This window comes from Telmatherina bonti (genome assembly GCF_933228915.1).
Source record: "Telmatherina bonti genome assembly, chromosome: 18".
Classification (NCBI taxonomy): Eukaryota; Metazoa; Chordata; class Actinopteri; order Atheriniformes; family Telmatherinidae; genus Telmatherina; species Telmatherina bonti.
In genome coordinates this window covers 26,277,200-26,293,854 of record NC_136616.1, presented here as the reverse complement: position 1 = coordinate 26,293,854, position 16,655 = coordinate 26,277,200, and the positions used below count along the sequence as shown (strand labels likewise).

Below are 16,655 nucleotides of genomic sequence, written 5' to 3'. Positions count from 1 at the left end.
AGCATCCAGAGCCTTAAGGAACTCCGGGCGGATCTCATCCACCCCCGGGGCCCTGCCGCCAAGGAGTTTTTTTGACCACCTCAGCGACTTCAGCCCCAGAGATAGGAAAGTCCACCCCTGAGTCCGCCAGCTCTGCTTCCTCATCGGAAGACGTGTTGGTAGGATTGAGGAGGTCTTCGAAGTATTCCTTCCACCGACCCACTACGTCCCGAGTTGAGGTCAGCAGCTCCCCATCTCCACTGTACACAGTATTGACGGAGCACTGCTTCCCCCTCCTGAGCCGCCGGATGGTGGACCAGAATCTCCTCGAAGCCGTCCGGAAGTCTTTCTCCATGGCCTCGCCGAACTCCTCCCATGCCCGAGTTTTTGCCTCGGGAACCAAATGCTTGAAAAGTTACTGAGACATTAACATGATTGAATCACCATGCTACAATCACATTTTATGGGGTGATTTTAACCCAACAGCTGAGCCTTAATGCTCAAAACACCTGTCCTGTTTTCAGAATTTTAATATTGTAGTTTGAAAAATGACATTACTTTACACACTAAACTCCCACTGTCTCCTGAACTAAAGTTCTGGATGAGTCTGACATCAAGCTGAATATCACTGGCTTGAAGAGCATGATTACATTTAATATCGACTAGAACTGTTGAGCTGTAAGATTTGTAAAGTTAAAAGATATTCAATTGGCCGAAAACCTTCAGTGACCAGACATCAGGACCATGAAAATCCACTGCACAAGAAAGATCATTATGCATTGTTTAATTTTATACTCAACTATTAGTTTGGGTGAACTTATACTCCGTGCAATTTGATGGATCCTATCACCACTCCTTGCTTTTTGGAGGTAATTCATATCAAAGTGTGAAATCAAAGACAATTTAAGGGCACATTCACATCAGGTTTTTTTTTTTAATTCCTAGTCTTAATCCTAGTCTGTTTACTCAGTCCGCTTTATTTGGGGGCTGCGAATGAATGAAACTAATTCTTATTCGGACCAAAGAAGCGGACTCGGCACGCCTACAAACGCAGGTCTCAGTTAATTTCAAGTGGACCAAATATAGGAAGGGACTAAAAAAGGCACTTTCTGCATTTGATATTGCATTGCATTGTGGGTAAATACGTAGGATCTGCCTTGTCTGTTCATACTGGGGTCATGGTTGCAGTGCATTTCTGCAGTTTACTTTCAAATGACAAAATAAAAAAACATAGTTTTGTACTTCATGTTTAAAAGTGAGTTCTTTTCTTCACGTACCAGGTCTCATCCTTTTTTAGTGCAGCCTCACCTTTGGTAAGAATGGGAATAAATTGTTTTAATGGTTTGGCTTGTTTGACCAAAGTGCAGCGTGAACACAATTTTGGTCTACATGGATACAAACACCCCCCTACAGCTGAGCTGTGTCCCCAATCGGACCGAGTCTAGCGGACTATCCTGATGTGAATGCACCCTGAAACTCCAGATGTTAACAGTTTATTAAGTATTTGTAAAAAAAAAAAAAAAAAAGCCTGTAAGGCACATACAACAGAAAAATCAACTACAAACAGCTGCTGAAATTTCTAGACCAGAGTTCATGTCAGACTGCTGTTGACCGAAGCCAAACTCAGTCTGTGGTGAAGATCCGTGCAGCGATGTCATCTACAATCCAGTCCACTCCAGTTAACAGGTTTTCTCCCGTTACTGCGCTGCAACCAATGATACACCAGTGATGACTTTTGATACTATCCAGTGACAAAGCCTGCATGACAAGACAAAGGAAGAACAAGAACACAAAATATTTATAACTTCACTGCAGTAAACTCAACTCAACTTTATTTATAAAGCCCTTTAAAACAACCATAGTTGAAACAAAGTGCTGTACACAATCGGCCAAAATATAAACAGAATAAAACAGTTCAAATGCAAATAATTAACAATAAAACAAGAGGTCATACAAGGAATATGGAATTAAAACATAACTGAATAAATAGTAAGTAAAAACCAAACATAAAAATAAACTAAGGCACACTGACCGGAAACTGTCTTACATTGGTTTAAAGGCCAACGTATAAAAATGGGTTTTAAGATGAGTTTTAAAAATGGACAAAAGATGAGTTTTAAAAATGGACAGGGAGGAGGCTTGTCTAATGTGAAGGGGAAGCTCATTCCACAATTTTGGACCAGCAACAGAAATAGCTCTATCCCCCCTGAGTTTCTGTTTGGACCTTGGTACGTCCAGGAGCAGCAGGTTAGTAAAGACTCGCTGCTCAGTGAGAACACAGCTTACCTCTCTTATTGCTTCTGGGGACAAAGCTCCTGGTAAGTCCTGCTTGTTGGCAAACACCAGCAGTGTCGCACCTGCTAACCTCTGCAAAGGAATAAGGAACACCTCGTGTAGTAATAATCAGATGTGATCTGAGTTCATGCACGTTTCCCATTTACTGAGTAAATGAGACAGATAGGTGAAGTTGCATAACAAATAGGTGGTTAAAAGTTTTTGTTCACCTCCTCCAGCAGTAGTGCACTGAGCTCCTGCTTGCAGTCCTCCAGTCTGAGTCTGTCTGCACTGTCGACCACCCACACCAGCCCATCTGTGCTCTCAAAGTAGTTTCTCCAGTATGAACGCAGTGATTTCTGACCACCTACATCCCACATATTTAATTTGAATCTACAAAATTCATAAAAAATAAAAGAGGAGAGGGATTAGTACAGAAATGTTTCAATAATAGCACTTAGGCAGAGGGGAAAATACATAAATGTGATCAAATAGATGCAATGACAGCTTGATATTTTTAGATTTTATTCTGGGTTTCTTTTAACCATATTGAAATACTATGCATTAGATAATTTATTAGGTATTGGATCCATTTCACTCAAACGGCTCAAAATACATTTTTATCTTTTCTAGTCCTGGCCTATACCTTGCTTGTTTATATTTTCTTGCCCCAGCATCTGGTTCAAAAATGAATGAATGAATGGTTTATTTCAGCCACACTTTACAGCACCAAACCTATATGCAAACAACTAATAAAAAAATTCTATATGTTTGCACCAAACTTTTTTTAAACAGGCTCTGTAACTGAAAAAGGAGGAAGCTGAAGCCAAAGCTTAGTTTTCCTGTCCTGTACAATCCACAAAATTACCTAGAATATCAGTAATACAAAGACTATGTAGTTTTTCTCTCTTAAGTAATCTTAAAATTTCATGTCAATTATTTCATACAGATCATTTGTTACATCTTTATTTGCCCAAAAATCACTAATTTGTCTGAAGAGGGAGAAACATGCAGATTAGGGCAATGTGAGGATCATCCCCAGGCGCATTTGCAGAGGAATGGAAACAAGCACCCCAACATTGCAGTATTTGTTACTTTGGTGGCTCTTCATCTCATTTGAATTATCATGTCAATGTATAAAAATTAGACTAGTAAGTTTTTACTTTAATGCAGTGTATGTGAGATGAAGATATATAAGCTTGCTTGTCTTATATCTCCTCAGCCTCATCCTTATTTACACCACTTGCATCTCTGTTAGGAAAGAAAAAGATGGAAGGAGGGAGACAAAGGGGGGAATCCAATCCTGAACACCTTCTAAAACCTAGGACTCTAAAGTTCAGCAGCTAAATAACAGTAAAGCTGTTCATTTAACTACTTAAACCTGTAAGTTTACCATGGCAGACATTAATGTAGATCTCAATTCTGAGCTATAGGAGATATGGGAGGAGCGCGTGCCCTACCCTCTGTGCTCCAGTGTTTTGATGTTGAAGCCCAGTGTAGGAGAGATGGTACTGACGTCCTCCCCGTTGAACTTCTTCAGGATGGTCGTCTTCCCCGCGTTGTCCAAACCCCTGCACGCGCCGGGTCAAAGAATTTTCACACGTGACAGTTCATCTAAGCGGCACCTTTGTTACTATGAGACAGTAAATTTAATTACGTATGAAGTCACCTCAGCATTAACCTTACAATCTTATAGCGCTTATTCCTTCATACCAATCAAAACATAAATAGGATCGCTCACTTTTTAATCTCTCAGGTGAAGTTTTAAGCCGAGAAGTACCTGAAAGCTGTGTAGCTGCTAACTAGGCTAAACCATTACAGAAAGGATACAACATGAGCAGCCTCATCTCGCGCTCCTTCTGCTTCATCTTCTTCAAAATGGTCAGCAACCCCATTGTGGCACTTTTCAGCTCAACTACAACCCACAAAAAATATAAACTTAAAGATGTAAATTTTGATGTAAAAGATGATTAGCTCCCATGAAGCTGCATTGTGATCCAGGAACAAACGTACTACAAATCCCGCCCCATGTAGGCTGTGATTGGTTCGTTTGTCACAGAGGCAACGTTGATTGGTTATTGGAGATAATCTCCTGATTGGTGAAGGATAGCTATAGGTGTGGCCAAAGTGTGGAGTGGAAGTTGGACATGCGTGGGCTTTTACGCCACCGTGTGTCTGTTGTTCAGAGTCAGAAAGACTTTTATTGCCATTTTCTGTGAACGATTCACAGACTAGGAACTTATTTCGGTGATAAGGTGCTGAATAATAAAAAAAATAAATAAATAAATAAAAACACTGAATAATAATATAAAAGTAGAAATACAGCTATTTTACAACTATTTTACAAATAAGGTAAGGAAAAAGCATGTAGAGAAATGAACATATATACATACATTTTTTATTTATTGATTTTTTTGTTAAAAATATATAACAAAGGTAAAAGTAATTTTGTATGTAGACATGCAGATATGTACAGTATGAACAGTAGCATCCGAACAACCGTGCAAATTAGCAGTGCAGTAGATGAAGTGATGCGATATGACTTATTCAAGTGACTGGAGTTATAAAGTGTCCAGCTTAGGTATTATGAATGTTTATGAGTCTTGTAAGTGTTCATGAGTCTGACGGCAGAGAGGAAGAAGCTGCTTTTATGGCGAGAGGTTCTGGTCTGAATGGACCGTAACCTTCTGCCAGAAGGAAGTGGCTCAAATAGTCCATTGTTGCAAATAGTGATACAATTTGGGGCTTTCTGACAAACGCAGCCTAATATACAGAACAAATTCAGGTATAGTAATGTAGGAAGAGTGGGCTCTCAAAGAGGTGGGCGAGAAGCAGGGCCGGATTAAGAATGCACAGGCCCCTAGGCCCAGAGTGTTCAAGGGGCCCCATTCCACACCATAACATTGCAAAAATTGTGAATGATACACTGTGAAACAACATTTCTAACATCTCAGCCAGTGGTACCAGTAGCAATACACAAGACACTGTGGTGTAACTATCTGGCTTTTATATACATTTTGTTTTATGTCCAAACTACTGGTGTTTGCCCTACGTGGGCCCAACACAGGCCCCCAATGGGTGTGGGCCCCTGTGCCTGTGCCTGTAATGCCCACTGGGTAATCCCGCCTTGGCGAGAAGTATAGCCGGTGCAAGGAGTATGGCCTTGCTTATTGGTTCATTTCGATTCAGTGTTTGAAGTCTGTCCAGTTGTCCAGGATGACTCCTAAATACCATAGACTGCATATAAAACTTACCACTACCCAATATGAACGTTTCTGGAGAAGAGGGCTGTTTGCTGGCCTGTTTCCCTTCACTTGACGTGTTGAGTCACAGCTGATTCCTCAGTCCCAAATCATTCTGTGTAGTCACTCACCACCAGTTTCCTGAATTCCCCTTCTTCATCTTCCCTGACACAAGAAACTATGTGGCTGTGTCATCTGAAAATTTGTGACTTTGTTACATCATATCCTAACAAACTGAGGTCTGTTTGAGAAATAGTCAGTTATCCAGGAAAAAAAAACTTGTAGCTCAATTTTGATCCTGATCAGTTAATCCTAATTCAGTTTCAAGATAATAATAATAATAATAAAAAAATCTTACAGCAGCCTCCTCCATATAATAGATAGACAGACAGACAGACAGATAGATAGATAGATAGATAGATAGATAGATAGATAGATAGATAGATAGATAGATAGATAGATAGATAGATAGATAGATAGATAGATAGATATGTTTAATTCTAGCAGCAATTATGCCATTATGTCGTGAAATGTTTCATGTTGGAACAATATTTCTTAACTTTATGAAATTATATAAACCATTGCAGTGAAAAAGTAAACATTTTTTATATATAATGTGATATATATGTCATAATAACATGAAATGTTTTTGTTACAACAAGAAGAAACAATGTATAGTTGTATGTATATATATATATATATATATATATATATATATATATATATATATATATATATATATATATATATATATATATATATATATATATTAGATTACAGATTAAATAGTAGCTCTTTTCCATCCACAGTTATGTCACTTCCTGATGAGAAATGCGTTGGCAGTGGTTTGGGGGTCTCAGCTTTTCGTTTCCCGACAAAAACGCTCCAGAAAAAATTCCCGTTTGCCGAGCCTCTTCATAATATGGTCAACAGCTCGGGGCGTTTCCGGTCAGAGGCCGTTAAAAAGGTTTTTGAAGATGCGTTCATGTGCTGTCGGAAATTTTAGCTGCACGTTTAGCAACACACTACACGTTTCAACTTGAAAATGCTGAGGTTTTGAGAAAGATGCAGCTCATCAGGAGCTGGCTGGTTTAATATACTGCTGTTGCCGCGGATAAGGACTTTCAAGTCACATGAAAATGTTGTTAGCCCGAGCAACTTGCGTGAGCATTTTAGCGAAGTGAAACCAACGTACTACACGTGGAAGCATCAGTACGGCTTGGTTTTACAATGCAACGGGACTGTTTAAAATAAAGAGAAACCGAAAGAATCTCAGCCTAGTGTTGCATCACCGTATATAATGTGCCAAACTTCCTGTGCTCAAAAGCCGAAAGACCTCCCGGTTTAACTCCTCACTCTGTGCTCCACACCCCATCAAGTCACCAAGCAACTGTCACACTGTCAGCTGCATCACAGAGGATACAGACCTACTTACAAGGAGCAGCAATTTCTCAAAACTGGACCATCTGCAGCTTGATGCACACTGCAGATTAGATGAAAGCCAGAGTTTGAATGGCTGTTTCACAAGATGATCTGGACTGGGTGAGGGGTCGTCCCGTCGGTGGAAAGGCGGACAACTAATCTGCCACAGGAAAAGTAGAGATGCCACTCTTATTTATGGACAATAGTTGCGAGGCCCAATGCCAAGATTCTCTGTCAGCCGAGGAATGCTCCAGCAACACCTCTGGACTGGTGAGTCTACCTTTTTTCTGTCAGTCGTCCAATCATATTAGGCTTTTATTTTCAGTTTACACCAATATCAAGCAACCCACTAATTTCTTACATTATTTTCACTTTACATTCTGAAAACAGAACTACAAAAGATGTAATCAATGTTTTTTTCATTTTTCATACTCCACACTTGGCTGAGTTGTTAGTCTGTAATGTATGAAGATGCACATCGTGTCAGTCTTATAGTTTTAGCTCTGGTTAGTCAGACAAATTGATTTTATGACAGAATTTAGTGTAAGGAAGTTTCTATGTTTTTTTTTAATTTTTTAATTTTTTTTTTTTAAACTTATAATCCAGTAGATACTTAAAGGATCATCAATCCTGGTCATCAAGGGCTGGTCTCTTGCAGGCTTTCCGAGAGTCCCTGCTGCAACATAAATCAATGTGTATTTAGCAGACATGTGCAGAGCTTGTCTGAGTCAAAGTCAGGTGTGTTTCAGCAGGAACACTTGGAAAACCTGCAGGACACCAGCCCTCGAGGACCAGGATTAAGAGTCCCTGCTTTCGGTATTCATACCTTTTACAGCTGCATGTGTTCCCTACAACATGAATGCTGTTTTCCCAGGAGGAATTTTTCCAGGAAAGTTTAAAGTATGTGACATGTCACGCTCATTCACGTGGGGCTTACCTCATGCTTCTCTTCCGCTCCCCAAACTGCCAACACTTTGCAATGCTACAGGCTAAAAATTAATTCCTTTTTTAAAAAAAAATTATTATTATTACATTCACAGTAATTGAGTATTTTCTTAAAGACAGATTTAGAAACCTCTCAAAATGCTGGTTTGTTTACATGTTTATTGACCTCTTTTATTATAAGGACATTATAAAGTAGACATCATAAACTTTGACTTTGTTTCACTTGATGCTTTGCTTCATGAGTTCCTACATCTCCAAATACTGGTTTGTTTACATATTTATTAACCTCTTTTATTATGACGCGTACCATGTGATAGAGTTGTCTCATGACCTAATTGAAGCGTAACGCTTCTCAAAACATGTTGCAATATTAAAAAGTTATTCATCTGTGATAAAAGAAAAAAAAAAAACAAGATGCAGGAGATGCATTCATAGAATACTAAAAAGTTTCATGTACATACAAAATATTAATATTAATTCACGCTAGATGATTGCACTTAATGTTTGATGCACTCATTTTAGCAGGAGAGGGAAGGAGAGGAGCGACAGATGGGACCCAAAGTGACAAAAAGGAGGGAGAAGAACAGAGATGCAGCAAGAAAGAGCCGCAAAAAACAAACAGAAAGAGCAGATGAGCTTCATCAGGTCCGATACATTCACTCCTTGTGACTTACAAGATTTCTTCCCTGCTGTGTCCCATCCTCATCATCTTAGTCACTCTCTCTCTTTCTCTCTCTCTCTATCGCACCCACTTTCTGTGGGACAAGTATGTGTGTTGTGTAATCCGGCTAATTGGAGTGGTTTCTTGTAAATGCCCTGCTTTAGGAGAAGGACTTTCACTTTACCCTCACTGTGTTCTCTCTCTACTCAGCCCTACACAAACACACACACCGACACACGCACATGCACATTCCTGTCTGGTTTCCGTCCATAACTGGATTTTTTCCCCCCAAGAATGTGGATCCATACATGTAAGATTGACCTCTTTATAATTTCTCACTATAGTTATCTCCTATTCTTTCTAAATTCTCACCTTTAAACACGTCCCTCACCTTAAACTCAAGGAAAAAATATTAGACTTTTCTTGTTTTCCAAACAGATGCACCTTTAGTTGAACCAGGCATTAAAAGTGAACATGAAATTTAGGTAAATAAAGGTGGTCTAATGTATTTTTTTCCATGACTGTACTTTGTTTCTCCAACTGCATAAACGGATTTAGTTGTATAATACCTGGACCACTAACACACATTACAGACCAGCTGAGGCTCTGAGTCAAATCTCTAATTCGTAGTAGATAAAATGAATCATGTCCTGGCCCAGAAACCCACTGTGCACCAGTAAATATACCGTTTCTATCCTCACACAGACAAAGCAGTGACACATCAGAAAAAAACAGCATGAAAAAAAAGCGACAGATAATGTGCCTCTTCTAAGCAAATTCACTGGAAGAAAACCTCAAGATGTTACATCGATGGTGTCAAAGCTTATTCATCACTTCTACATTAGCTGTGGATTCAGTTGTGTATCTTGAAAAGTGTTCAGCCACTCGAACAATGGAGCAGATCATATTGGAACCATTTTTAATATACGAACAGCCCTTTAGGATCCCGTTAAAACCGTCCAGCCTTTACTTTCATATTTAACAATATGACACTTTTTAACCCCATAAAGCCAAACATCTCATATTTGATACAGTTTCTGTGACCTTTTAGCATCATTTTATGGTAAAGACTTTGTTTAAAATCATGTTGTAGACAGTCTGATATTTGTCTCCTGCCTCGTGATCGATACAATGAAGCAAAGGATTACACTAAAATAATTTTGACCTATCACGTGGTGACAAATGGTAAAAAAATACAAATAATAAATAAAATGAATTATATTTCAAATTTTGTTAAAGGTCCAAATAATGACTTAAGATGTGTTCTTAGTCTAGGCTTTAAAGGGTTTTGGCTCAGACTGTTCCCACAAAGTCATGCAAATACATGCTGGTATGGATGCTGATTTACACCAATTATATTTCAAATATTAGATTATTTTGTGTGAAGCACTCTAGCAAAAAATGATACTGATCTACCAAGAAGAGACTTGTATGATTATTTCAGAGGCAAATAACTAAATTGAAGGGCCAAATATCGCTTAAAGTCTGTCATTATTTTGCAACGTTTTCCCGTCTTGGTGGAACAAGTCTTTTAAAGGAATATTAAGTCAAATCAAGCCAGATTGAGGTGATATGATTAAGGGAAAACATTTGTAGAAATACAAGCGTGTTTGGATACATACTGGTCAGAAAGACTGAGCTTCTCCACTTTTAAACATGGCAGCCTGTGAGAAATCTTTACCAGGAGTTACTTAGTCATTTTCCAATGTTTTGCACATCAGACTAGTCTGACAGGACCAGTTATTTGGAAGAACAAATCACCAGTTCACCAGAAACGCCAGATTCTTTTTTATATTGTTTGCAACATCACATATAAGCACAACTGTATGGTGTTAAACCCATGATAGCCTAAAGTGACATATGTACTATTTTGTCTTTAAAGCCCAGAGCGACACACACGTCTCATCTATTTCAAAACCCACAAATAAAACGAGGGCAAAGCTGAAAATTTACCATAAAAGCTGAGAGTTTTGTCTTGAAAATAGTTTTTTATTTCATATCGTGTGAAATAAAAGCTGCAAAAACCTTATTTAAAATAAAACAAAACAAACATTTCCCATATTTCTGCATCTTCAGTGGACATTAAATTGAACAAAACCAACGTTAAAATGGTGATGGAAACTAAAACACGTGTGATTTGTCACTGTAAGGTTACAAATGGATACACACCCTGCTGACACACACACCTCTGTCTTTATGACATGAAAACAAAACTTATAGTTTTGTTGCCCACATACTACAGCTATGCAATGATGTGTATCCTGACTTTTTCTTTCACTCTGTATCTCCTGGTTTATGTCAGCAGGTCGTGGTTTAGTGGATCTGTACACGTGATTCAGAACTACACGACACTTCTGCTTTACTTGTGACTTGCTGAACTTTGTGTTCTTAAAAATAATCAAATTAAGCGAGGATTTTATTTAAATCGGTATCCGTTACTAACGTATGTTTTTCACTTTTGGGGCAATTAAAAAAAAGAAAAAGATCTTGTCAAATTAAACTCTTTGTTTGCTTACCGATCAGTAGGGAGTCACCTTTTTGTTTGCACGCCACACCACCTACCCACTCACTTATTTCATGCTGATCTTGCAGTGTAATTAAAAGCAATATCTCAGACCTCCATTGGGGATCTTGTGCTCTCAATTGTGGCACTTTGGAAGAAAGGTGTTGTTATTACTTGTGTGTGTTGTTTTAATACAGGTCAGGGCTTGTGTGATGTTATGTGGGTGGGATGTTCTGTTATTCTCTGTCTTTTGATGTATATCTTTAATCAGTTTTATGGCTAGTGAGTCCCTCTCTTTGGTATTATAAAGATATAACTAACTCACTCACCGTGAGCTGTTCCTCCTTTGTTTATCTATTTTTATACGCCTTAACTTCTCACTTTTGGTTCCTCAGGAGCTCCAGCGTCTGGAGCAATCGAACTCGGCTTTGCGGAAAGAGATTGCTGAATTACAAAAAACCCAACGGCTCTACGAGACAGCTTTGGAACGGCACACACCTCGCTGCCGCCTCAGATCCTCTGCATGCCCCTCGGTGTCCTCCTCAGCCCAACACGAAGCCAGCACCAGCCCTCCCCAGGCCTCAAACGCCACGTCCGCTTCACAAGCTAAATCTGCAACCCCCAGCGTTGGTCCTCAAAGTCTTAACTGCACCAAAGATTCTAATATCTCGCCTTCAACTTGTGCTCTGACGACCAAAGAAGAAGCCTCATCTCCTGCCTCATTAGCCAGACTTTTGGCTTCCTCCTCCTCCTTATCCTCCAGCTCATCGACTTTCCCTTACTCAGTCTCTTTCTCCTCACAGGCAGCTCCTCACTCTTTGTTCAGTCAACTACCTCTTCCTACATCAAGGTCAACACATGTCACACCCTCCTGTGCCAGCCTTGTATCAAAGCCTGCTCCCTCCGCCGCTGCTTCGCTCCCGCCAGGCAAAAGCCTCCTAAATAAAACTTCCTCAGTCTCTCAAAGTCTTTATTTCCCAAAGAATGTATTTCCACCTGCTTCACCGAACCAGCAGGCCTCTCTCTCACCTGTAGAAGAAAAAAATGTAAGAGTACCAGAAGAATGTCGTCTAATGAATCCGCTACAGCTTTACCCGTATCAGCTCAATGGAAACCTCAACAATTCAAGGCCTTCTGATGCACTTTTCCCATTACCTCTTCCAGATCCTGCTCCTCAGGTTCTCTTCACCTCACCCCATGTGTGTTTAGAGCCGCCCCACCCATTGGCTTTTTCCTTGAGGCCGAGCCACGATCAACAGGTTTCAACCAATTCAGCATCAATCCTCTCCTTGCTTACCACACCCAGCCAACTTAATGTCACTCAGTCTACCTCCAGCTGTGTGGATGAGCCTGTAGCCCAGCCTCTTCCATCATTGCTCCCATCAGCAACACAGCAGGATCCATTCAGAGACCTTTCTCTGTCCGAGTTCCTGGAAAGCAATGATTGGATCCTGAGTGGGATTAATGACGAGTAGCACTACACAATAGTAGTTTTATTTATGGAAAGTTTAATGTTATTCTTTACATTCTTTAAGATGTGGTAAAGACAGCCAAGTTTTTATTTTTAGTAATTATATTAGGGCTGGGAAATATGTGCGTGAAATATATATTTGTTTCTTTATTGTGTAAAAATACCTGCTGACCCCTCATCATTGTGCAACCAATCACTGTTCTGCCTATTAAGTAACTATATCTGACAAGTTTAATATTTTGGATTGACCAAAGACCTTATGTTATGGATTTAGGATTATATGAAGTGGTTACTATGACTTTTTCAGGGTTTTCTCCAACTCCAAGGGGTCTTTCAGTATCATAGATGATGTACATCTGTTACCCTAAACAGGTCTTTATATAACAGTTTGTGAGAAACCATTACTCCTCTGTGTCTTTTACTTTGACAGACACCAAAAGCTCCATCAAGTAATCAAGTTTATTGTGAGTGAGTATTCACAACTTATTGGAATATAAACCAATTCCCCAGTAAAATCTAGCGTGCACACTAATAGCGTTTTCTTTAAGATTACCAGAAAAGTGCCATCTTTTTCTTGGTTAAAGTTGTGCCTTTTTTTAAATTTTTTTTTAATAAGAGTGCAAAGACTGACTCAACATGCAACAGCTTTGCCATGACGTGGAGCCTCCTTCCTTGCAACTTCATGGAAATGTAATTAGGAGAAATTTCCATGCGGAGCTGCAATGTGAGAACATGACTGTGCCAACGTGAACTTCATAGCCTGCTGTAGCTGCATGCTGTGTTTTAACATGATGAAATGGGGTTTTTTTTATGTACGCTACCAACCACACAATCCCATATATTCTGCTGTTACCGGTGTTTATTTATAGCTAGTGCAGGAGGTAGCTAGAGGTGGTGGTAAGCATGTTCTGGTTGTGTTGAAGGATCTATAGCAGGGGGTGTGTTTTTGTCCTCTCATTTGATAAGGAATGATCAATGCATCATGTAAACCCACTTCAAATGGATCAAAGGGAAAGTAAAAGTATTACCTGGCAGCGTATTCATTATGAGTTTGAAAAAGAAGACCCTAACATGTCTCTTCCAGGCTCACTTCCTGAGAGTTGCTTTTTGGTCAGAAGGTGAACCTACTTCATTTGTGCTTAATTTATTCACACTCCTATAATTTATATTTAATTGCATTCCATTTATTCATTGTCAAACCTACAGAACCTGCAAAGCTCCCATACTGAATGCACCTCTGTGTGTTTGTGGTAATTTAATTGATTACAGTTCATAAACACAACTTCAATGTGATCAAAACCAACCAAATGTGTGAAAAGGGGGTTGTGGTAACTGGAATAGCTTGTAGTATTATTGTAAAATGTGGTTTAAATGCTCAGTCTGGGTTGTTTTTCCATGTGGTGTAAATTAGCCGAGAGCTGCCGTCTGACATGATGAGGTTGTCATGGACAACTTCATTCAGGTTGAAGAGGTCAGCTTCAAATCCGATGGCCTGCTGATATCCATGCTAATATCCTGGGAGTCAAAATTTAATAAAGAATGTATTAATTTAATTCTTTACTATACTCATTTTAAGAGAGCTGAGCATGAAACTAAAGAGAAAAAACCTGTTAGATCATTTTTTGCTTTAAGGAAATGATTTGCTTTAAGATGAATATTTTTGTTTTAAATGACAACCTTGAATTTCCAGGCGAAGATTTCTATAAATTATTTAGTTTGATATGTATATAAGAACTAGTGAGAGGCAACATTTCCATTTCATAGCTTATATTTCATAGTGAGGTTTGAAGGGGGAAAGTGTGAATTACTCATGCTCTACCACAATTTAAAATAAAACAATGAAATCAATTATAAAAGACTTGTGTGTTTGTTTTTAAGTTTATCATTTGGTTATTTATTTATTTTTTTTCTCACCTACAGTGAAAAAAAAAGAAGTAGCCTGCTTTCGGTCTTCAGGTTTCATGTATGGAGATACACAGCAACAAATCCACAATGAAGAGCAAACGACACAAAGTGTTGCAGTAACCCAAAGTCCAGACCATAACCTGGTTTACATGTGTGTCACCTTTTATTATTCATCAGAAGCTGTATGTTCTTAGACCAGACATAAGGTCCCGATTATCAGTACTGAGTAGCAACCGAAAGTCGTATTGTCTTCCTGTAAACCCAATTTAAGCCAAATTATAGTTGTCAGACAGACGATGTCATATATATGATCTGGATCTGGTATTCGGAGTTCATGGTTGTATTGTACATATTTATATACCCCTCATTTAAGTATTTTGAAGATGATTTTTTTATTTTATTCTGTTCTGGTGTTTGTTTTATAAGCCTTGATGCACACTGATGCTGCAACAACTAATTTTCCTCAACTTGGGATGAATAAAGTCCATCCATCCATCCATGGACGATAGTTAATAACTTCAGCGTTCTGAGCCCGTGGCTGCAAAACAAGTCCAATCCCCTGCTGTGCCTGATGCTTGCTAGATGTTGTGGTTTTCTCTAAATGTAGTGCTGACCTAACAAAACCTGGATTTTATCTGTACAAACAGTTTTTTTTTAACTGGATCGTCAGTAAATTGAGTATTTAACATGCCTAGTCTGAGATAAATCTATCTATCTATCTATCTATCTATCTATCTATCTATCTATCTATCTATCTATCTATCTATCTATCTATCTATCTATCTATCTATCTATCTATCTATCTATCGCTCTCTCTCTCTCTCTCTCTCTCTCTCTCTCTCTCTCTCTATATATATATATATATATATATATAGGGTTTTTATAGATTTTGGAGCTTTGCAGAGGGACTTTGGGGTTAGCTTGGCATAATGTTTAGTTCTCAGTAGACTAGCAACTGCTTTGACTATAGTCCACTTTTCTAATGATAATCTTTCTGTTTGATGGATTCCAATTTTTTGGGGAATGATAAAACTTTTCCCACTTTAATGAGCAGCATCACTTGCTTCTCTTCTGATATTTGTCATCTTTGACATTGTGTCAGTGAAGTCAAAATCAAAAATCTGCCACATCATCAGCTTTAATAGAGGCGCTCATACTGATAATGATCAGTTACTCTAGTCCATTTGACTAGCAGCTAATAATAATAAGAGATCAGATGTAGTACTTTTCAACGCACTCAAAGTGCTTCACATTGTATCTAATATTGATCCACTCCTCATTGAAAGTTGGTGTTGGGAAGCCACACGTGTTGCTACAGCTGCCCTGACGCAGAATGACAGAGACGTGGCTGAGACATGGCTGAGACGTGACTGAGATGTGGCTGATACTTCATTCCTGCTAAAAGCATAGAAAGAGGACTTACTGGACTTTATACACCTTTTCTGTATTTTTTCTTTTTTTGTAAGTTTAATGAATAGCAGATGTGTAATATTTCATTCTTTACTATGCACTCAAGGCTGTAATGCTTAGTTTTAAGACCTGAAAAAAACCCCCAACTTATTTTTATTATATTTAATGTCTGGAAATGAAAAACTTTAAAGTCCAAGAAGGCGGAGTTTTATTTTAGATATTATAGGCTAATAGATTCATGGAATTTTCCCTTTGGGTCCTTCAAGTCTTGCCAAAACAAGTCATTGGTTAGACTGAACATGTGCAGAACTGGTATCCAATGGTTTTCTTCTCTTGTTTTCTTTAGTGAGCGTGTTAAATGGGTGTATAAAGAATGAAATAAAGATAAAAAGGGACAAAACAAAACTAAAAGGAGATGATCCTATGATTAGCGTCTAAGCATCAGATAAAAACAGTATAAATAAGCAAATCAACTGTAACTGAAGCACAATAATAGTGAAATAAGAGCAGTCTCTTTAGTCATTTCCCCCAGATGCCGGATTGCGTTTGTTCAAGGGAATATAGACATGCCGACTCATTCTTTCCAGAGACATTTCTTTGGAAAAAAGGGAAAGTTACATGTCACAGCATCTTTACTTCAGGATTACAGTGTTATACATGCTGTTGTGTGGGCTTCTGTCAGCGTGGGTATTCTCTCTGGTTGACTTTGGTTCACCTGTTCTTTCTTCACTATGATTGGCTGGAGGAACTCATCTGGGGTTATGAAGCCAAGAGGGGGCATTGTTCTCACCACCACTGCAACTTAATTTGTTTTAATTGATTCTTGGTTGTGTTGAGAGTTGG

General features: G+C 38.7%; 1 protein-coding gene across 1 annotated transcript; it reads right to left on the bottom strand.

The window, feature by feature from the left end:
* Nucleotides 1-754: 754 nt before the first annotated feature.
* Nucleotides 755-4,246, bottom strand: arl2 (ADP-ribosylation factor-like 2). Its single transcript, XM_079258061.1, has 5 exons — nt 4,084-4,246; nt 3,714-3,824; nt 2,484-2,646; nt 2,266-2,346; nt 755-1,737 (listed from the first exon to the last, which is right to left on the bottom strand). The coding sequence occupies exons 1-5, from the start codon at nt 4,146-4,148 to the stop codon at nt 1,603-1,605; spliced, it is 555 nt and encodes a 184-aa protein (XP_079114187.1). The 5' UTR covers nt 4,149-4,246; the 3' UTR covers nt 755-1,602.
* Nucleotides 4,247-16,655: the final 12,409 nt, after the last annotated feature.